Source organism: Trichechus manatus, unplaced genomic scaffold (genome assembly GCF_000243295.1).
Source record: "Trichechus manatus latirostris isolate Lorelei unplaced genomic scaffold, TriManLat1.0 scaffold00021, whole genome shotgun sequence".
NCBI classification, from domain to species: Eukaryota; Metazoa; Chordata; class Mammalia; order Sirenia; family Trichechidae; genus Trichechus; species Trichechus manatus.
This window is the reverse complement of record NW_004443957.1, coordinates 23,450,485-23,474,994: the sequence shown is the minus strand read 5'-3', so window position 1 is coordinate 23,474,994 and position 24,510 is coordinate 23,450,485. Positions and strand designations below refer to the sequence as shown.

Here is a 24,510-nt window from a genome sequence, read left to right as displayed (position 1 = left end):
TTTAGTACTTGTTTCAAGTTCTTTTTCAGAAGCAAGCTGAAACTGATTTTCATATTAAAAGCCCAATGCTTAATCTTAAATACTATGAGTTGGAATAGACTTGATGGCAACTGGTTTGGGTTTTTTTTTTGGATTATAGATAGCGAGCCCTGGTGGAGCAGTGGTTAAGCATTTGCTAACTTAAAAATCTGCAGTTTGAATCCACCAGCTGCTCCTTGGAAACCCTATGGGGCAGTTCTACCGTGTCCTATAGGGTCACTATGAGTTGGAATTGACTCGACGGCAATGTTTTTAATTATAGAGACACAGAGATAGAAATTCAGATATATAGATTACAGATATAGATAGATACATAGATACATATATCTACCTATATCTCTATATCTATATCTCTCTATTCATACGTATTCATTTTTATATCATTTTCAGAACTGAAAGAATCAAAATGACCACTTAATTTGTGAAGTTAATGTTCATCCATTTGATACCTGTTGCATGAAGCAGGTTCAGGGGAACAGTAGTAACCACTAACATGCTGAACGTCCACCAAGTTTCAAATCCTAAGCACGGTACATGGATAGCGTCTCATCTCATCTTTACAACCACCCTCTGAGGTAGGTACCATTTACGTTTTATAGATAAGAAAAGTCAGGCAGAAAGGTCACACAGTCAGTGATGATAGAGGTGGGATTCAAAAACCCAGCCCTCTCCAGAGGAATCCATTCTCTTAACCACTATGTAAATTCTGGGGGGAAAAATGTTCTTTTTTGTTTGTTTGTTTTAAACCTAATGGTTATAACCATAACCGTCATCATAACTGAATTTGCATAGTTCTTAGCACTCACATCCTATATCTTCTAAGATATTTAACAACAGTTTTATGTAAACAGACAAGGTCTAATCAACCTCTGTTGGTGACAATGACCAAGATTCTAATGATGAATAATAAACAGTTAAGGCATAACAGCAACAGGAATAACGTTGACTTTAATACTAAGTTATGTGGCAACTGTTAACAAGGATCAAAGTTATAGTAAGCAAACAAATGAATTTATGTTAATTCCACCAGGGTCAGAGAGAGTGAGGATCTTGAACATGAGTGAAGATGAAACAAAGTTCAGTTCAGTTCAGTTCAAGGAATGAAGGATAAATACAAAACATTTGTTGGAATGTTCCTAATCCAGTGCAAGTCACCCAGCACAGAGAGCCCTAACCCATACATGGTGTATCACTGGGCAGAACAGAGAACCTGGAAAGTCCAGAACCTAAGTAGATTAATAAGAAGGCAGTGAGTAAGCAAAGAAGAATGTGAAAGACTGTTAGATTTTATACAAACTTGGAGGGGGTGAAAGTGTCATTCCCTTTTTGCTGGGAACAATTACTGAGGCTGCTTCCCTATTTCTTTAGAGCTAGACAATTCTAAAAAAATGTTGGGTAAATATGAAATATATGTGTAAAAAGGAGGGAGAGGCAAAATCAGTAAATATTGAGAATTGAAACACTGTGCTTAGTAAATTGCTTGAAAACAAGAATTCTGTATGTATTAATATCACCCTTCCTCATTTGGGTGTGCCATTTATACCCTGCTGGTAGATCCAGAAATTCCCTCCACCCAGAGATTCCACTCTCATTTCCAAGGCACTTCTCTTAATAACCACAGAGTTTAGTCATGGTTCAAACACATCTTGCCATGCCCTAGACAGAGTCTACAGCGGTCTTTGTGACCATTTCCAGCTCTGTTGATTCTACCCCAAGAGCATAATCTACAAGAATGCAGAACATTCACCAGATGGCTGGGAGGCAAAGGGATCATAAAAGATCCCAGGAGGAAAAAATTTAGTTGACGTAAAACAAAATATTAAAGTTAGAGGGCTATTATATTCATTACAAGAATTAAGATAATAAAACTAAAATGTTTCGTGTTACTTTATTCTTTTAAAAAATGCATTTTCCTTATAGTGCCTAATTTTTGTTTAAAAAAAAAGCTTTGGCATAAAAATCATTATGTTGTTGTTGTCAGTTGCCTTCAAGTTGATTCCAACTCACGGTGACCCCATCATACATACGTGAAAATACAATTTAATGAAATGTCATATCTTATAAGCTTTAACTGAGGTAAATGTTTGAATTATCTGTTTAAATTAAGCAGCCATGTTTGAGCTGTTTTATTTCGTATTTTACCATCTGTGTAGAGAGTTTTTTAAAAGAGACATGAGATGGAAGAACAAAGAAGGAGGGAGGACCAGTCTTCTTGACACAACTACAGTTGTTATGCACATGCTGTATCCTTCACATTGCAATGGACATTTATTTGTAGTTAGTACTTATTTTATACACTGCGGAGCAACTGCTTGTGAATTAAAAAAAAAAGGTGAAAGCACAATCTGCTACTTTTGTTGTCAACAACAACTCCAAATTATGGTCTAGGGTCAAAGTCTAATTCCTGGTCTCCAGTTGTTAATACTTAAAAATTTGGTGTGTCAGAGTGGATGACTCCTGATGGGAGTATGTTTGGCAATATCTGATATTCTGGTTAAGCACACAATCTCTGAAGTCAGAAAAAAAACCAAACAAACCAGTTGCCGTGGAGTTGATTCCAACTCATGTGATCCTATGTGTAACAGGGTAGAACAGTGCTCCATAGGGTTTTCAATGGCTGATTTTTCCAAAGAATATCACCAGCCCTTTCTTCCAAGGTACCATTGGGGGGACTCAAAACACCTACCTTTCTGTTATCAGTGAGCACGTGAACTGTTTGCACCACCCAGGACTCCAAAGCCAGAAAACCTTGGTTCAAATATCCAGGCTTCCCCTTCCTAGCTTTATGACTCTGGTCAAGTTCTTTAGCCTTTTTAAACCTCAGTTTCCTTCTTTATAAAATTGAGACAATGACAGCATCACCTTCTTGGGGTTGTTACAAAGGTTTAATGAGATAATGCATATAAAGGTTATTTGCACCATGCCCAGTACATAGAAAACACTTAATAAATGCTAAGTATCATTATTGTATTAGTTATCCAAAATGCTCACTTTACTTTTGCATTCTGACAAAAATTTCTACCTAACTGCTTCAAAGTCATTAAACATGGAATACTAACATATCGACACTGAAATAAATTTGTCTATCAGAACTGGGATGCTTACAGCCAACATCCAGAGTTATCTTGCCAGTTGCTCTTCCAGCATCATTGATGGCTACACAGGTATAATCACCAGCATCCAGATCTTGTGTTTCTTGAATCTTCAAGAGTCCCAAAAGAGGGTCAATAATAAGGAATGTTGAGGGCCTCAACTCAAGATCCCCTAAGTCAAAACAAGGGGAGAACATTAAACACTGAAGTATTTACAGAATATTTACATTGACTCTGCTATTGGTTTGATTTCAAAACTTCTGAATAAAGTTGACCGCAAAGTTTTTTACATACAAGTGTCTGGTGCAAAGCAGGCACTTAATGTTTATGTAAGGAGAGAATGAAGCGTTTATTGGCATTCAGCTGAATATTAGTCTATATAAGTCTACAGGCTAACCTATAGACAAAAGTCTGGCCGTAAAATGAATTTTGTACAAATATTTCTAAATTTCTATATACCTAAGTAAGAATAAGCTCTTTGAAGCTACATTGGGGGAATGGGAAATGGTGTAATGATGTCTGTGCTAGGTAGAAGGGAATGGGAAGAAAAAGGTTAAAAGGAGATTTCTATCATTGCTTCATGGCAGAAGGAATTTCGGTTACCCAGGGAATGCTTGAGAGACCAGAGATTTTCCTAGTTTGGCTAATGACCAGGTTTTCATTTCCTGAATGCTATTCAGTTAGATTTTGTTTTGTGAAAGATGTAAGCTGGCAGAAAGGATCTGGAGGAAGGCTGAGGAGGAAGGAACCACAGTTAGCTGAAGAGAATAGGGAAGAACATGTTGGGAGAAGAGAAAGTATGGATGAAGAACTTCCGATATTGGTAAGAGGGGTTTTGTTATGTGAATCTCCAAGAATATCGCCACTAAAGTCTGTATTTTTCGTCAAAGTTTTGCAAGTTGGAGTTATGGGTTTTTGTGGGGGGTGCTGCGGGGGGGCACCTAGGGGGTAAATGTGTGGAGATGGAAGTTTTACTTCAACAGGAGGGAAGGCTGGCCCAGAAAAGACGAATTTTGTCTGGGCTACATGTATATGCTGTGTTTGCCTTCAGGACCTCACATCACCTTATAAACAGTTTTATTTGAAGGCAAACAATGCCTCAACAAAGCTGTAAGTTAAATTAGGTTTCTCTTCACTCTTCTCCTTTCTCCAGTGGTGTCACCCCTCCAAAGAATGAAATTAACCAGGATGACCAGTGAAATACCATGTGCATAGACCTGGATGTTTAATGTCAGCTCAGTGTCCACAATTTTGTTGTTTGTTTTTGTAAGGAGTGATATAGAATATGTGGAGTTCCTCAAAACATCCAGGAAGTTTGAGAACCATTGCTCTTGAAGTTTCACAGCACTCCCAGATGTCAAGTCTGAAAAGGTTCTCTCCAAAATCCCACACACTAGCCATGTCCCTTTTGTCTGAGGCCCATAGAAGTAAGTACGACAGCCTCTAATGGGCAGACAGAACCCAGGAGCTAGTATTTCTCTAGGACACTATAAGAAGCACCAACCAATAGTCTCAAGGCAACAGACAGATAATTTTCTTTTTGTTTTTATGTTTTTGGAAGGAAGGGAGTCCAAAGGAACTCTAAATTAAAAAAAAAAAAATTACATAAACAACCAACAGTGCCGAAAACAAAGTATTTTTCAGCATTCCAATATTTAAAACCTCAACCATCCTTTTGAGCTTGCTACTACATACCATGTGAGAATGAGAGAAGCAACTAGAGCCGACTCTATGTGTCTCTTGGAAATTTTCATAAATAAAAGCAGATGATGTTGACATAAACTTTCCTTCCACCAAGGGAGGATGCAATGTGACCTAGCTGTTCATCGAGTATTAAAATGTTTGGACTAAAGTGCATTTAGGTTTTTGGACTCTACCTCTCCCTTATTTCTTCTGTATAGGTCAGAGAACATAATAGAATGAAATAAAGATCTCTTTGTTAATAGTTTTTTTTTTCAAAATTAAAATTTTTTAAAACATGTTTCAAGAGTAACAGTAATGAAAGAAAATATAAATTTGAAAAAACTACTTCAGTCAAGTTCACATTTTGATCACATTTTGGTAATCTATCCTTTCTTGATTTCAACTGGAAAGTTAGCCATCACATTACTGAAAAGCCCTAGAAAAATTTGAGATAAAAATGAAATAGGGATCACTTAGTTTTAATCTAATCCCTATATTAAATATTAGGATTAGAAATATACAGTAAAATAGATAACCTTTCCTGACAATCTATTGTGGAATGTAACAGTCATTACCACTGGGAAGGGTAGATCTGCCTATTGCTCATGAACAGCAGGGCAATTTCCTCCAATATGGTCTGTCAGTATCTAATGGCCATGTTCTATCTCTGTTGGTTCATAACTCAGAGTAGAAAATGGGATGTTATATACAGGGCCCCTTGAACTCCAGCATCTCTGATTGAGACAAGAGTAATAAGGAGTCGATTCCATAATCTTCCAGGTAGTGGCAGTCAAGAGAACCATTTGAGCATGGCTTCCTCCTTCCTCCCTTAGCTTCCAAGCCATTTGTGGCACCAGGCTGCCATGAAGACTAACTTATTGAGAGCTCCAATTTGGGAGAATAAAAGACTCTGTGTGACTCTGCTATATACAGGCAGAGATCTCAGCATGCTCCATTAAATTTTGAAATTTTATTTTCAACATAAACTATTGACATTAAAAAAAAATTACTGCCTCTGTAACACATTTTTTCCTGAATCTATTTAATTATAATGTGAATTCAAAATTGATACATATTTTATTTGTAATTCAAAGATTTAAGTATTTTGAATAAGTAAAAATGAGTATATGTTAACTGAAATAAACCAGATTAAGGAGCAAATTCAGAAATGTTTTCTTATCAGAGAAAACATGAAGATTAAAAGTGTTTAATGTGGACAGCCACAAAAATGGCATTATCTCCTACTTTTCCACCCTGTTTTTGATTTGTATTATTAATAGTGTTTGTTTTCTGCATAAAGCTCTTCTTTTTCACTTCATGTTCCCCAAGAGTTTGAACTCGAGGTGAATTCATAATTTTGTTATTATGACATCAACCCGTTGCTATGGGAATGTCTGTGATTTAACAAACAGAATCATAACAATAGTGCTTTGTACTATTTAGCGTTTTTCATCTGAAGATTAAAAAGTATTTTGCAAACAGAATCTCAATAATCCTAGCAACCTCCCTATTAGGGTGTTTGTGGGAATTGTTCTTTCTCATAAATCTGAAGAACTGAGACAGAAGCAGAAGCAGAGCTTTTTGCACAAATACCTACTGTCAGCAACAGCCTGGACCAGGACCCAAGCGTATTCTCAGTAAGGTCAAAGTGGCACATTACTACTTTTCATTATAGAATCACAGAAGTGTAATCTTTACGTGAGGAAGACAGGAAACCCATACTTGATACAAGCCTCTGCCACGCATGATGAAGCTGGCCGTGGAATACATTTGTCTTTCATTGCCTGCAAGCTTTAAAGCGTGTCTTTATATTTGAGTACCTTATAAAAAGCATCCTCGAGAACCTAGACAACTTTTAAATGGTGAGAGCCATCTTTTCTAAGAAAGGTGAACTGCAATGAGTGAGGCTATTTGAAATATAAACTGAGTATTCTTGGACAAATTTCTACAGGAAACAATCCTAAACTAACAAAGAAAATGTTCAGCTGGATTAGAAAAGGCCGACTTTTCCTTCTTTGATTTTCATGGTTTTGTAATCCACACCAGATGTCAAATCCTGAAATTTAGAGTTTCAAATTTTGAGCTATCGTCCCCAGTGAGATCATAAACACATTTAATGGGGCCGCTAAGTCACATACCAAAACAAATTTTTAACAGATCATTTTTTAAAAAAGAGAAAGCAAAACTAAGTGAACCAGACATGATGAATACATTTAGAAACATACCTTTGAACCATTTAACTTGAGGTGGGGGAACACCAGAAGTTTTACATTCCATAACTGTCGTATCCCCGAGGGCAACCAAGAGCTCACTCTGAACTACCGTCAATTTTGGGGCTTCTAAAAAGAACAAATACGTAAATAGTCAATGCCTAGCACACCAGCACGTGCACTCTGTTTATGTTTACCTAATGAATCAACAACAACAACAACAAAAACTATCAGTATTTATGTGTTTGTGTCTATTTCAATATATAAACAGAAGGGAGCTCTTGTAATATGCATGCACGTGGATATGTGGATTAAAAGATCATTTATTAAGGCCAAAAGGAAAAAAAAGTATATTAGACAAAAATAAAGAAAACACACACACACACACACAAAATAATTATGATAAAAACAGAGTCCAAAAAATTTAGGAAATTAATTGATAGGTCTTTATGAAAAAGAGGAAAACCTAATCTTGGAAAGCTGAATACATCTTATAAAATCAGTACTAAAGGAACAGAGACAATGATAATAATAATAGAAATATAATCAAAAGAGAGATGATGATAAGACTCGGCTAAATTAAGGTTTGAGGATAATACAACTGCAGATGAATTTGTTTATAGTGTTTTCTCCCTGATTTTAAAGGTATTCATAGCTAATTACAGAGAGATATTTACAGTCTAAGGCTAAAATTTTCATTTATTAAAAAAGTCTCTGGTTTTGACTCTGCTTTTCCTTTGCTGTTACATACAGACATTCCCTAAGTTTCTTTCCTTAGCTCTGTTTGCTTTGCCCCCGTGCCTAATGCTTTATTCACTCATACATTTTCTCTCAACTGAACATTTTAGGACTTGCTAACTTCAACTGAGGTAGTTTTAAACAAAGCCAAGAGCTAACTTCTCAAATATTGTGTCACTCCTCTCCTTGAAAACCTTCATTGATTCCCTATTGCTTTCAGAATACTACCCAAACCTCTTAGTTTGGCTTATAAAAATCACAAATCGGTGAGTAACTTTCTTTGTAGCCTTACTTTCCAAGACACTTCCTCACTTATCACGAGATATACACTAAAAAACCAAACCATTTGCCATCGAGTCAGTTCTGACTCATGGCGACCCCATGTGTTTCAGAGTGGAATATACTCCATAGGGTTTTCAATGGCTGTGATGTTTTAGAAGGAGTCCTTGGGTGGCACAAACTGTTAAATGCTGAACTACTAAAGGAAAGGTTAGCAGTTTTGAACCCAGCCAGTAGGTGCCTTGGAAGATAGGCCTGGCAATCTGCTTCTGAAAGGTCACAGCCTTGAAAACCCTATGGAGTGCAGTTCTACTCTGCACATATGGGGTTGCTATGAGTCAAAATTGACTCAAAGGTAATGGGTTTGGTTGTTTTGTGTGTGTGTGTGTGTGTGTGTGTGTGTGTGTGTGTGTGTCTTCTTTTGGAAGTAGATCTCCAGGACTTTATCACAAGGTATTGCTGTTGTTAGTTGCCACTGAAACGATTCTGACTCTTGGAGACCCCATGTGTGTGGAGTAGAGCTACTCCACAGGATTTTCAAGGCTGTGACCTTTTTGGAAGCAGATCGCCAGGCCTCTCTTCCAAGCCACCTCTGGGTGGGTCCAAACCACTAACTGCTCAGCTAGTAGTCGAGCAAGGTGCATAAATAGCCCAAAACATGCTCTATTTTATCATACCTTCCTGCTTTGCTAAACCCGTTTCCTATGACTGAAATGCCCTTTGCCACAACTCTTCAAATCCCATTCATTCTTGTAGACTGAGTTTAAATTCTGTCTCCTTTGAGAAATATTTGCAAATTCCACAGTTAGAATTAATCTTCCCTTCTGCTCACTTTCCACTGTAGTACATGTCTCTCTGCCTTGTTATATTCCTTATGTTTCCACTGCCATTATGCAAGATCCTGGAAGATGAGGACTATGTGATACTTACTTATTTATTTATTTATACTCTACAGTCTATAGCACAGCATTTTGCACACTCTGGGTGCTTAGCAAATTAAATAAATGTGCTGTATACTTTGGCCCCTATGTGAATGAACCAAAATTTGTTTCTCCAGGGTAGAGTTCTGTGTCAGTCACTCATTCTACATACCCAGCCATCTGCTCGCTCTCCACCTGGGCGTTCTGCTAACATTTTTAACTCTGTTATCTCCAAATCGGAGCCCATCTTCCTTTCTAAACTTATTCTCTATGCCACTTCTCTCATTTGTATAAGTGAGACCATTTCTTTCCCAGCTCCCAGGTTGAAAACTTGTGGCTCTTTTGTTTCCTCCCTCAACTGTCCACTCCAGATCCAATCATCTATATTGTGGCTCTTGTTACACCCCTTCCTCTCCACTGGCAGTTTCACTTCCTTATCATGAATAAATGGAGAATACGGGTGAATCAGAGGGTGGATTGCTAGCCGTTAATTATTCATAATTCATAAACTAACACTCAGCTTATAGGACCTTCACCCCTTATTTGACTAAGAAAGAACAAATTAAACAGAAACATTCTCTAGAGTAATTGCCATGAAGTAGATCTTCATTAAATGTTTGAGTGTGAAGGGTAAAAATGGAAGACGAAAAACGAAAATAAACCATACTGAGTCTAGCACAACTAGATGGTGCCCGGCTACCACCACCAACTGCTCTGACAGGGATCACAATAGAGGGTCCCAGACAGAGCTGGAGAAAAATGAAGAATAAAATTTTAACTCACAAAAAAAGGCCAGACTTACTGGCCTGACAGAGACTGGAGAAACCCCAAGAGTATGGCACCCGGACACCTTTTTAGCTCAGTAATGAAGTCACTCCAGAGGTTTACCCTTCAGCCAAAGATTAGACAGGCCCATAAAACAAAATGAGACTAAAGGGGCACACCAGCCCAGGGGCAAGGGCTAAGAGGCAGGAGGCGACAGGAAAGCTCGTAATAAGGAACCAAAGGTTGAAAAGGGGAGAGTGTTGACATGTCGTGGGGTTGTTAATGTCACAAAACAATACATGTACTAATTGTTTAATGAGAAGCTAGTTTGTTCTGTAAACCTTCATCTAAAGTACAATAATTAAAAAAGAAAAAGAAAAATGAAAATAATACTTAGACAAGATAAATGACAGAAATACTATAAACAGTTTGGGCTGTAAATGAGAAATATAAAATAGAAGTTGAGATAAGCTAGAAAAGATATAAAATTTATTAATTTGAAAGTTAAATATTATGGAGAGGAGATGAATCGTGGAAGGCAAAATTTTGTGAACAATCTGGAACTGCCATAATCTGGAAGCTTTCTTGATTTCTGTTGACTACAGAAGCTATTCACTCCCTGAATTTTTAACTTAAATTAGTTACAATATTTGATTTAATCAATATATGAAGTGGATAATTAAATTATAATATTGTATATAAATCTTCTCTAATACTAATCTTCAGAAAAATATTTTTACATTGCTTTTTATGCTATTCATCCTACTTTAATTGTCTTTCAAACTGATAATACTTGCCAGTGTATCTAAGTATAGACGTCTGTTTATCTGTTCCAGCTAAATTACTTGCCAGGCAGCCATATACCCCTGCATCTTTGGGAACTGCATTTTTGATAAATAAGGTACCATCTGAAGTTATCCTATACCTAGGGATAATAAACAAAAAGAAGATAAAATTAAAAATACCATAATAATAGTATCAAGGTACTATAGCAACTTCCTTTCAAATATTTTCAAATATTTCATAGTTATATTTTTGGTATTCACTGCAGAAATGATAAGCATCATCATTCTGCAAACAGAGATATAATAATAATAATAATAGCTGACATGTATCTAGCACTTGCTATGTGCCAGGGACTGTTCCAGTTTTTCATTTATTAACATTTTAATCTTCATAACAACCCAATAAATTAGATACTATTATTGTCTCTATTTTACAGATGAGCAAAGAGGGTACATAACTTGACCAAAGTCAGAGTCAGTAAGTGAAATAAATGGAATTTGCACCCAGGCAATCTTGTTCCATGTGGTGAAATGCTATGTTAAACTATTCTTCAAAATGAAAACCTCAGGGATAAAATGCCTCATGTCACACAGCAAGTCACTGATGAGTCTAGGAATAGAATCTGGCTCAACTTGCTGGATCATACCTAAGCCTTCTTCCTCACGCCAAACCCAGAGTAATGGAAGCCCGATGGTTAGAAACTTTGCTGTTTATTTTCCACACATTCATTACGCTCTTTGAGTATAAGAGGATTCAGTGTCTTTAAAAAGCATCCAGAAGAACAAAATACCTCTTAATGTAGTATGACCAAAGCAGATAGTAGTTACAAGAATGTCTATACTCACTTTAATCAAAGCTACTGTCATGTCCTTTGCCTCTCTCTCTCTTCTGTTAAATCTCAGAACCATGCCTTTATTAGATTAGTTAAAGTTACACATTCCTTTACTCCACAGAATATTTATTACCCCCATTTTAGTCATCCAAGGTAAACCAAGTGTTACAGTGTTATGTCATATAACTCAAAGTATCAGGGAGTACTTAGTCCCAGCTATTGGATTCAAACTTAATAACCACAAGCTCTATAAATTTATCATTTATTATTCTTTAGACATTTCCTGGCTTGCTTAGAAAAATCTAAAGCTGTGGGTTTTGGTCAAATCTCAGTTAATCTTAGGGATTTGGCCAGATTAGTTTTGTCTGGAAATTTATCAGTTTTTCTCACTCAATGAAAACAAAGAACATGATACAAACCCAGTACCTGTGTGAACCCACAATAAACATATCATTCACGGTCCAGGCGATCTTTGGTTTAGGATAACCTGTTACAGAGCACATAATGGAGACCTCAGACCCTCCTGTGAAAGATTGATTCTTGGGCATCACCGTGACTTTGGGTGGTTCTGCAAATGAAGAGAAAACAATGTCTCCGAATTTAGGGTTAGGAGCTTCCTCATTAGCACATTTGTCGGCTTCTCACCACCACGCATTTATTGCCTTCCTCTATGATGACACTATCAGGGATCCGGCCCTTCCTGTGCAGGAGGGAAATCAAAAAAGTAGCAACAGCAGGATAAGTAAACTCTCTTTGAAAGTAAATGAAGTTTATCCCAATGTCATGTTTTTGTGTCTCCGCTGGTGACCATGTGGCCCTTGTTCCCACAAGCTGACCACTGGTATCTGTCTGCAGGTTCAGTATAAACCCCTTTCCAGGTGAAGTCTCTAGATCGAGCCTTTGGCTCTTTCTGGACAGTGAACACAGGTTTGGAGCCACAACTTGTCCTGACTATGCTGTCTGCTTTGTTTGGACTAATCTTTCTCTTTTTATTTACTAGATTACAATTGTGTTGGGTTTGGAGACAATGTCTTTCATATTATTCCATATTCCATTACATTCCATAAAATTTTAACATTCCTTGCATGTTATGCAGTAGCTTGCATTTAACAGACACTTAAAACTATTGATGGAATGCACGCCATGAACTATAACTGGGCTTTGACCTGTGATACCTGCCACTCCTTCAACATCCTGCAATACTGAGCATTTGCCTCATGCCATTGGATACAAACGACCTTGACACAACAAGAAATATCAATTATTGCATTATAAGAAAAAAACTTCTGAAAAGGAAACACTAAATCAAGAATCAAAAACCAAAACATAAGGAAATCTATGTCAAAAAGAAAAAAAAAAATTATCTGGTGGTGCCCGGCTACCACCAATGACCACCCTGACAGGGAACACAACACAGTCCCTGATGGAGCAGGAGAACAGTCGGGTGCAGAACTCAAATTCTAGTAAAAGACCAGACTTAATGGTTTGATTGAGACTGCAGGGACCCCAGAAGACATGGCCCATAGACTCTCTGTTAGCCTAAAACTAAAACCATTCCCGAGGCCAACTCTTCAGACAAAGATTAGACTGGACTATGGGACATAAAAAGATACCTGTGAAGAGTGTGCTTCTTAGCTCAAGTAGACACATGAGATTAAATGGCAGCTCCTGTCCGGTAGGTGAGATGAGAAGGTAGAAAAGGTCAGGAGCTGGTTGAACGGACACGAGAAATCCGGGGTGGAAAGGAGGAGTGCGCTGTCACAGTATAGGGAGAGCAGCTAGGGTCACATAACAATGTACGTATAAGTTTTTGTATGAGAGACTAACTTAAATTGTAAACTTTCACTTAAAGCACAATAATTAAAAAATTCTCTGGGACAAACCCTGCAATGTTGATATATTTGGCCTAATCAATTATACATTTTATATCTACTTTACTACACAAGAGGAATTCATCTTCAAAGAAGGTATCACTAAAGAAATATTAAATGATTTTCTTAGTATAAATATCCCCAATCAATTAAAACAATGAAAATAAATTCATCTCCAAAGTGTCTGAAACAGATTCCCTGAGTGTTAATAAAATTAAATAAATTCATTCAATAATGTTTGTTATTTTGTTTGTTTGTTCAATGATCATGTGCCAGGCACCGTGCTAAATTCTAGGGATACCCCGATGAGCCAAACTGACATGGGGTCTGCTTTCCATTTACTTATGTTTTTACTGTAAGTGAAATTGGGAAATTCAGTTAGTGAGATCTGGATATATTTATAATGTATTCTCTCTATAACTTAGTCTGCAAATGATGTCTTAGTTTTACTAAGAAAAATCAGTTTGAAGAATCTTCATACATCTGAAAGAGATAATTGGCACTGTTGGACGGCAGGAGCTACACAAGCAAATGAACCTAATTAGCGCTTAATCACTAGCAGCTTACAATCACTCCCCTATTTTCCTGTTTACATTGTGTTTCTCAAATTATGATGATCTAGTCTTTGAAGTCAGTGTTTGAAAGGTTTTTCTGGTCTGTGGACCTAGTTGATAGCCTCGTTATTGCATGGATCCTTCTTGGTGAACACAGGGCTAGGGAAATGTGCAAGGTCAAAGGCAGACTGGCCACAGCCAGTGAGTTCAAATTGTGATTCCACCTGAAGTCCATCAATCCTGAAATGCTGGGGGACTACTCATGCTGTGGGGTGTTGCAGGAGATGAGGGGAAGAAGGAACATTTCTTTCTCTTCAAAATTTATTGAATACCCACATTTATCACAAAAACTGTTTCTCACATCTAGCTCATATTGACATAGGATCGCTGCAAAAATTCAGGCACATTTTAGGATTTCATCTAAACATGGTGCCTTCCAAAAGAGTCTGCCAGAGTTGGCCTGGCATCTCTCCCAGTAAGGATCCCACTGGTAGGCTTTGCAGTTCAGATATCAAAGTGAATGTTAACTTCAGTTACCCAAACCAGGATGCAGACAACTAAGAGGTCACTTAGCAAATAAAGCCTGGATATAGGGTGTTGCTTAGGGTCAAGAAATAAGTCTGTGTGCAACACACAGATGGGATGACATCATCTTACAGAAGGCGAGAAATCTACCATTGCCCTAGAAAGAATATTCTGGCTAATGATAAGAAAATCAGAAAGGACATGAACTAACTTAGAGAAGCAAAACTGGGTTTCCACCAAATAACAGTTGAATAAAGATGGTCAAAATGATTTAGCCTTCATTTAATTAGGTTAAATAAGAGTATAATATATTTTACTCTATTTGTTTTGACTGTTAATTTTTTTTAATTCATAAAAACGCCCCTCCCTTATGCATTTGTCAAAACCCATAGGACTGTCCAACACAAGGAGTGAACCATAATGTAAACTATAAACTTTAGTTAATAATCATGTATCCATATTGTAAACCACATGTACCATATGTAAATATATGTACCACATGAATACAAAATGTTAATAACTTAATAATATGAGAAACAGTAGACAGGGGTGGGTGGGGGAAGAAGGTATATGGAAGCTTTCTGTAAACCTAAAACTACTCTTAAAAGGTCTGTTTAAAAATGCTTCTCTTGTTTTAATATTTTTAATGGAGTAAGAACATGAAATTGAAATAGTTCAACTCCATCAATGAAGTGAACTCATTTGCCCATGAGCAAACCCAATCTAAATCTCTTGATTTATAATGTTATACCCTATTTTTTGGTAAAAAAAAAAAAAAAATAGTGCTAAAATTACATGTAGAAGGCCAGAGTCCAACTGTAGACTTGGAAAGAAGTAATCCATTTTTCCAGTTGGTTTTCAAGCTCGTTTCATCATTACCATCTCATCACCATCGTCATCATCATTCCATTATCACCATCATCACCACTAGCATCACCACCATCAACCATCAACACTGTCATCATCTATAACAATTTGCTTTTCATGAGCCAAAGCAATGGGAACATATAACTCTTTTAGGCAAATTTTACCATATTTGTTCTTTACATTTTAATTACATAAAAACATAAGTTTCTATAATTTCTCACCAATGACTTAAAAGAATTCAATATATATTATATGATAATAAAAATAAAAAACACTACTTTAAGAGTTAGGTGTCTGAACACACTATTAATAATAAACAACAAAATAGAGAATTATAAGTGAGTAGTAGTGAAAACCACCTTCACTCTGCCTGCAAAGACTTAAAAAAACAAAAACAAAAACAAAAACGTATCGTATGGAGTTGATTCTGACTCATGATGACCCCATGTGTGTAAGAGTAGAACTGCTTCATAGGGTTTTCAATGGCTGTAATCTTATGTAAGTAGAGCGCCAGGCCTTTCTTCTGTGACACTGCTAGGTGGATTCAAACCTCCAACCTTTTGTTTAGTAGCCCAGCACAAACCATTTGCACCACCCAGGGACCTCCTGCAAAGACTAGGGAAGATAGCATTCTGCCTCACTCTCTTGGAAATTGATAATGTCATCTTCAGACTCCTGAGGCATGTTTCCTATTAGCAGTCAGCTGGGTCTGATTTATTGTTGCTGCGTTTCTGGTAGGAAACACAGAGATGTAAGAACTTTCTCTTCCAGGTGATTTAACTACAAATTAATCAGATAATGCTAATCTTTGAATTACCTAATGAACAGTTTACAATATTACTTACCACTGGTATATCCAGCAAATTTCTGTACGTTCCTATTCATTCATTCAACAAATATTTACTAAACCTACATTTCAGACACCTTCTGCCCTCAAAGATCTCATAGAATATAGAAAAGTATACTATGCAAAAAAAAAAAAAAGAAAGCTAAAAACCAAATCTGCTGCCATTCAGTCAATTCTGACTCACAGCGACCCTATAGGACAGAGTAGAACTGCCCCATAGGGTTTCCAAGGAGTGAGTGGTGGATTCAAACTGCCGACCCTTTGGTTCGCAGCCGAGCTCTTTAACCACTGTGCCACCAGAGCTCCATACTATGTAGAAGTAGGAGCTAAATCTATACTTCTAGTAGTTATATCACTGAAATAGGAAAGTGAACTAATGTCTGAGTGCCTATTATGTGCCAGGTATCTAACACTAGACCCATCATTTATTTTCCACAACAGCGCTATGAAATATGTGTTATTGCTATTTTACAGATAAGGAAACTAAGGCTCAAAAAAGGTTGAATGATTTTCCCAAAGTAACTCAAAGGTTGAGCTAACATTCAAATTCAGGCCTTGCTAGCTCTATAATGCCTGTCTATACCTTAATGGAGATAATAATAGTACTCACCTCACTGGACTATTGTGGGTTAGATTAGTTAATATACATAAAACACTTAGAACAATGCTTGCATGGTAGGCACTAAAAAGCATTTGCTATTATTATTTTTATTATTCCATTACATTATTAAGCATGATAAACTATGACAAAATAAGTAATACAGTATTTAAAAAATATATATGTACAAAGAGGAGCCAAGATGGTGGACTAGTCAGACACACCTTGTCGCCCCTTTACAGCAAAGACCTGAGAAACCAAGTGAAATGGATATAGAGGGCAATCTTGGAACCCTGGGCATAAAATGAAAGGATAAAGAATTAGATTGAATACTGAATGGAAGAAGAAACTGAACAAAAACAGTGAACAAGGAGAGATATGGAGGAGAGGTGACCTGCCAGCACAGCGTGGTCACCCTGGGGCAAAGCCAGCAGTGATCCCAGGTGAGGAACACAGAAAGGCAACTGCACAGAATTCCCAACAGGAGACAGATAAACGGTGTTGACATACCTGGTGTAAGGCAAGGTGAGCAGGGTATGAACTGTATCAAAAGAAGGAAAGAACAAGAAGGTGTTCAAGAGCTCCAGGGATCTTGGGATCCACAAAGCAGGGAGGGAGCCAGGACCCAGAGACAGGGCTGCACACCAGTGGCACACCCTGACCATTGGGGTGGGTGGTGCACATGGAGTAATGATCTGTAGAGTGTCAAGGTCCCCCGCCAGACCAGACAGCAAAGGGTTTGGTTTTTGGTTTATTGAGTTATCTATTTCTGATATTTCATTGTTAATCGTCTGGATTTCTACCCTCTCCTTGCACTTGATCAAGACCAGGTCCTGATTGCTAGCTGCAGTCAATGGGAAGTGCCTGGCACCCTCACCCTGCAACTAGAGGATCATGTTCCCTCTCCTTCTAGGCTACTGGTGATTAGAGGTATGAACCCCCACCCCCATGCCTCCAGCCCTGACCACCAGGGACCAAAGTATTAGACTCCTATCTCCCTCCCATCCAGCCCTATCCGCCATCCCCCTCCCTGCCCACTGCTGAGCAGTGGTGTTCCAGAGCTTCCAGCTATTCAACCCTACCCCCTCTCCTGCCACCCCACCCTGTTAAGCGGCATGGGAGAGCTTCGGTGCCCTCAATCACCAACCTAACCCCTGCCCACTGCCTTGCCCTGGAAAGTGCTGTGACAGCATTCCAGCCACATTCCCCCGCCCCTGGCTCACAGTCCCATCCATCCAGTGAGCAGTGAGAGAGCACTCAGACAGTCCCTGACACCTGGCACACCTCCGGGCTGTTGCCCCTCTAAACTGGTGAGCAGCTGTGAGCACTCTTACACTGCTGGATCAACAACAGGCCTCAAAAAGTACCCACTCAGCCCACCTTCAGCCATCTCACATGCCCAGTGAACAGTGACACAGGCTTATCCTACCTGCCACTGCTCCATCCACCCGGTGACAGGTGGTGAGCACTCCTGTACCATCAGATGAGTGATCAGTAAACAGCCTGATCTGCCCACCCTCATATATCAAAAAAAAAAAAAAAAAAAGACAAAACAAACAAATATACAATCAATAAATACAATAACACCTTAAGGCCTTAGAGACAACAGACAGTAGCAAAAACCATATCAAGAAACAGGATAAGATGACTCAAAAAAAAAAAAGCAGAAAACCTTCCTGAAGAAGAAACGGTAAAAGGAATGCAGAAAACCTTCCTGAAGAAGAAACGGTAAAAGGAATTCAAAAGACTTCCACAGAAGATCCTCAAAGAGATCACGGAAAACACAGACAAAACCCTAGAAGAATTCAGAAAAACAATACAAAAACAAAATGACAAAACAAAAAAATTAGAAACCACACAAAAGCAACAACTAGAAATCCAGAAGATTAACAATGAAATATCAGAAATAGATAACTCAATAAACCAAAAACCAAACCCTTTGCCGTCGAGTTGATTCCAACTCATAGTGACCCTATAGGACAGAGTAGAACTACCCCATAGAGTTTCCAAAGACCATCTGGTGGATTTGAACTGCTGACCTTTTGGTTAGCAGCTGTAGCTCTTAACCACTATGCTACCAGGGATAATTCAAGAGAGGAAAAAAGGAGAATTGAAGCAATAGAAGAAAGAATCAGTGAAATAGAGGACAAATTACCTACACTAACCTGTTTGAAGAACACTCAGACAAAAGAATGAAGAAAGCCTAAGACTTATGTGGGACATTATCAAGAGGAAGAATTTATGTGTAATTGGAATTCCACAAGATGAGGAAAGGAAGAAACCACAGAGAGAATTTTTGAAGATTTACTGACAGAAAACTTCCCTACTATCATGAAAAACAAGAAGATATCACTCCAAGAAGCTCAATGAACCTCATATCGGATAGACCCCAAAAGAAAGGCACCAAGACATATCATAATAAAACTTACCAAAACCAAAGACAAAGAAAGAATTCTAATAGCAGCTCGTGAAAAATGAAATATCACCTACAAAGTGGCACCAATAACCTTAAGTGCTGACTTATCAGCACAAACTATGCAGACAAGAAGGCTATGGGATGACACGTATAAAACCCTGAAAGAAAAGAATTGCCAACCAAGAATCATAGATCAGCAAAATTGTCTTTCATATATGAAGGTAAAACTATGACATCCCAGGTAAAACAAAATTAAGAGAATTTGTGAAAACGAGACCAACCTTACAAGAAATATTAAAGGGAGTCTTTTGGACAGAGAACCAATGACATCAGACAACATCCTGAGATTAAGACACATGAAAGCATCACCCAAATATCAACCCAGACAAAGAATTCTCAAATGTAAAGTAAAGCTGCAAAATCGAAAACAGGGAACAAGAGATGTCAATCCGTAAACAACAACAACCTCAAAGCAAAAAGGGAGGATGAAGAGTGTAGTTATAGTATTTCCATCTAGACAGGAAGTCAAGGTGACACCAAGATATAATAGACTGTTTTAAACTTAGGAAGAGAAAGGTAAATTCCAGCTAAGCACAAAGAAAATTAACAAATCTACTCACCAAAAAAAAAAAGAAGAAGAAAATCAAAAAGACTCAGCAAACATAAACTCTACAACAATGTTGGAAGGGAAAAGAAAGTCAATAAACAAAAAGAACTCATCACAGAAAATTAAATATAACAAAGAAATCATTAACATCATAATAAAAAGTATAACAAAATGGCAGCAGTAAATTCATACCTAATGATAAGCATACTGAATGTAAGTGGTTTAAATACACCAGTTAAGAGACAGAAAGTAGCAGAATGGATAAAAAAAAAATGACCCATCAATATGGTGCCTAGAAGACACACAACTTAGACACAAAGACACAGAAGAGTTAAATATCAGAGGATGGAGAAAAATACTTCATGCAAAGAGTAACCAAAAGACAGCAGCAGTGGCAATAATAATCTCTGATAAAATAGACTTTAAGTCAAAATCCGTTATTAGAGACAAGGAAGGCCATTATATAATGATTAAAGGATCAATCCACCAAGAGGACATAACCATAATAAATATTTACCCACCCAATGACACAGTTCCAAAATACATAAAACAAACTCTAAAAAAATTGAAAAGAGAAATAGCTCTGCAATAATAGTAGGAAACTATAACACATCAATTTCGATGATGGAGAGAACAATTAGAAAGAAACTCAACAAAGATACAGAAGATCTAAATAACACAATCAACCAACTCAACCTCATATACATATATAGAACATACCACCAAACAGCAGCACAGTACATATTCTTATCCAACATACATAGATCTTTTTCTAGACCATATATTAGGCCACAAAGTCAGCTTCAGTAAATTAAAAAACACTGAAATAATACAAGGCATCTTCTACAATCACAACACTAAAAAACTAGAAATCAATAACAAAAAGAACAAGGAAAAGTACTAAATACACAGAAAATTAACAACACCTTACTTAAAATCAATTGGGTAATAGAAGAAATTAAAAATGAAATTAAAAAATTCTTAGAATCAAATGAGAATGATAACACAACATACCAAAACCTTTGGGACACAGCAGAAGCAGTTCTCAGAGGAGAATTTATAGCAATAAATGCACACGTAAAAAAAGTAGAAAGGACTAAAATCAACAACTTAACTCTAAAATTCAAACAAATAGAAATGAAGCAGCACAAGAAGTCCACGGTCATCAGAAAAAAAGGAAATAATAAAGATCAAAGCAAAAATAAATGAAATACAAAACAGAAAGAATCAACAAGACTAGAAGTTGGTTCTTTGAGAGGATCAATAAAATTGACAAACCACTGGTCAAACTGACAAAGGGAAAAAATGAGAAGATGCAAATAACCAAAATAAGAAATGAGATGGGTGACATAACAAAAGAACTGAGATAAAGAATATCATGACAAACTATTATGAAAAACTGCACTTCAACAAATTTGAAAACCTAGAAGAAATGGGTGAATTCCTAGAAAGGCACTGCCTACCTAAATAACACAAATGCAGATAGAAAATTTGAACAGACCCATAACAAAAGAAGAAACTGAAGATGGCATTAAGTGAAAAAAAAATCTCCCAACAGAAGAAGTCTACAGCCCAGATGGCTTCACAGGAGAATTCTACCACTAATTTTATTCAAACTATTCCAGAACATAGAAAAGGAAGGAATACATCCTAAATTATTCTATCAAGCTAGCATAACCCTGATAGAAAAGCCAGGCAAAGACACCACCAAAAAAGAAATTTACAGATCAATGTCTCTTATGAATACAGATGCAAAAATTCTCAACAAAATTCTAGCCAACAGCATTTCAAAAAAATAATACATCACAATCAAATGGAATTCATACCAGGGATGCAAAGATGGTTCAGTATTTGCAAATTAATCGGTGTAATTCACCACATAAATAAAACAAGGGAAAAGAACCACTTGATCATCTCAATTGACAAGAAAAGGCATTTGATAAAATCCAACACGCTTTCCTGATAAAAACTCTCAGCGAAATAGGAAAAGAAGGGAAATTCCTCAACATAATTAAGACCATATATGCAAAACCAACAGCCAACATTTCTCTCAACGAGAAAGATTGAGAGTCCCTTGAGAATGGAAATGAGACAAAGATGCCGTTTATCACCATTCCTATTTAATACTGTACTGGAAGTTCTAGCTAGAGCAATAATGGGCATTAAAATTGGAAAAGAAGAAGTAACTATCCTTATTCACAGATGACATGATTCTCTACATAGAAAATCCCAGAGACTCCACAAGGAAGTTACTGGAACTAATAGAAGGATTCAGCAAAGTGACAGGGTACAAGATCAACAAACAAAAATCATTTGGGTTCCTCTATATTAACAAAGAGGACTTTGAAAAGGGAATCAAGAAATCAATATCATTTACAGTAATCTCCAAAAGGATTAAATACCTAGGAATAAACCCACCCAGATTGGGAAAAAATCTTTGGCAAAGATACATCTGATAAGGGTCTAATCTCTAAAATATATAGAAAACTTCAACAACTCAACAACAACAACAAATACAAATAATCCAATCAAAAAATGGGCAAAGGTCATGAACAGACAATTCACTAAAGAGAACACTCAAATACATTAAAAGATGCTCCTGATCATTAGCCATTCAAAACCAAACCCACTGCTATCAAGTCGATTCCAACTCATAGTGACCCTATAGGACAGAGTAGAACTGCCCCATAGGGCTTCTAAAGCTGTGAATCTTTAGGGAAGCAAACTGTCACATCTTTCTCCCACAAAGAAGCTGGTGGATTCAAACTGCCAACTTTTCAGTTAGCAGCTGAGCACTTAACCCCTGTGACCCAGGCGACTCAGGGCTCCATTAGCCATTCCAAAACCCACTGCCACTGAATTGATTCTGACTCATAGTGACCGAACAGGGTTTCCAAAGCTGTCAATCTCTATGGAAGCAGACTGCCACATCTTTCTCCCATGGAGACACTGGTGGCTTCGAACTGCCAACCTTTTGATTAGCAGTCAATTGCTTTAACCACTGTGCCACCATTAGAGAGACGTAAATCAAAACTACAATGAGATACCATCTCACTCCCGCAAAAGTGGCAATGATCAATAAAATAGAACACAACAAATGCTGACAAGGCTGTGGGGGAATTGGAACTCTTATACATTGTTGGCGAGAATGTGAAATGGTACAACCACTATAAAACAATATGGCACCTCCTCAAAAAGCTAGAAATAGAAATATGTTATGATCCAGCAATCTCACTCCTAGGTATAAATTCAAGAGATACAAGAGCAGTGACACGAATAGACACATGCACACCTATGCTCACTGCAGCATTATTCACAATAGCAAAACTATGGAAACAACCTAAGTGCACATCAACATATGAATGGATAAACAAATTGTGGCACATACATACAATGGAATACTACACAACTATAAAGAATAATAAGGAGTCTGCAATACATCTTATAATACAGATGAATCTGGAGGACATTGTGCTGAGTGAAATAAGTCAATCACAAAAGGACAAATATCGTATGGGACTACTTTTATAAAGAGTCAAGAACAGATATACACACAGGAAGCAATATTCTTTGATGGTTCCCAGGGATGGGAGGGGGAATCACTTTCTAGATAGTACACACTTGTTATTTTTGGTGATGAGAAAGACAATACCCACTATAGGTGAAGACTGCAAAACTTGTCCAACATAAATGAAGACACTAAGAAGTACGGAAGAATAAGGGACAATTTGGCAAACACTGTAGCAGACAATTGTGTAACAACAATAAAAACAAACAATAAAATATGTGTGTGGTTACATAGGTAGACATACACACGCATATGTGTATCGGAAGGCACATGTGAATATTCAAATATGCATGTACAGGTATATCTGCAGACATGTATATACATGTCTATGTGAGTAGTATATACATTCATATATATATTAAATCACATAGGAGGCACACTTATGGATACTGCCAAGGCATAACCAAACACCTCACGGGATGGGTTTACTGGGTTTAATGGCTTGGGACCATAGTCTCATGGGAAAACTCCATCAACTGACATAACAAAGTTCATAAAGATAATGTTCTACAGTCTAGACCGGTGGGTAGCTTGTGAGGTCTTAAAAGCTTTTGAGCAGCCATCTAAGATACAACTATTGGTCTCTTCCTATCTGAAACAAAGGAAAGTGAAGGAAACCAAAAACTCAAGGAAGAAATTAATCCGTAGGACTTAATGGCCCACAAGATCCACAGCCTGAGACCAAAAGAACTAGATGGTGCCTGGCTATCACTACTGACATTTCTGACCAGGGACACAATAGAAGGTCCTGGTTAGAATGAGAGAAAAGTGTATAACAAAAGTCAAATTACTAAAAATGGCCACACTTACCGGACCAACAGAGACTAGAGGAACTCCTGTGATTATTGCCCTAAGATACCCTTTGAACTTGGAACTGAAGTCACTCCTGTGTATAGTGTATAGGAAGGCACATGTAATTATATAGTGGTTCTCCTGGTGGTCCCCTTTCATCACAGTAATAGATTGGCTTGTAAAATAAACAATATCACCTGTGGATATTGTGCTCCCTTAAATAAATCAACAATATGAGACCAAACGGTCAACATTTACTCTATAACAAAAACGAGAAGCTAAGGAGGGACAGGGAAGCTAGATTCATGGAACTAGAACAAAAAGAATGGAAATAATGAGAATGTTGACACAATATGAAAAATGTAACTAATGTCATGGAACAATTTGGATAAAAAATTGTTAAATGAAATGAGATACCATCTCACCCTGGCATTACTGGCACGAATCAAAAACACTGGAAATAACAAATGTTGGAGGGGCTGCGGGGAGATGGGAACTCTTATGCACTGCTGGTGGCAATG

At 37.4% G+C, this 24,510-nt stretch overlaps 1 protein-coding gene across 1 annotated transcript in view; it reads right to left on the bottom strand.

Annotated features, from left to right (window-relative positions):
* Positions 1 to 24,510, bottom strand: part of HMCN1 (hemicentin 1) — a 545,341-nt gene that overhangs the window by 256,356 nt on the left and 264,475 nt on the right. Inside the window, exons 12-15 of the mRNA XM_004372917.2 lie at positions 11,771 to 11,912; positions 10,524 to 10,651; positions 7,040 to 7,153; positions 3,145 to 3,303 (exon numbers count right to left, since the gene is read on the bottom strand). Coding sequence (XP_004372974.1) covers positions 3,145 to 3,303; positions 7,040 to 7,153; positions 10,524 to 10,651; positions 11,771 to 11,912 — 543 coding nt within the window. The remainder of the gene's footprint in view (positions 1 to 3,144; positions 3,304 to 7,039; positions 7,154 to 10,523; positions 10,652 to 11,770; positions 11,913 to 24,510) is intronic.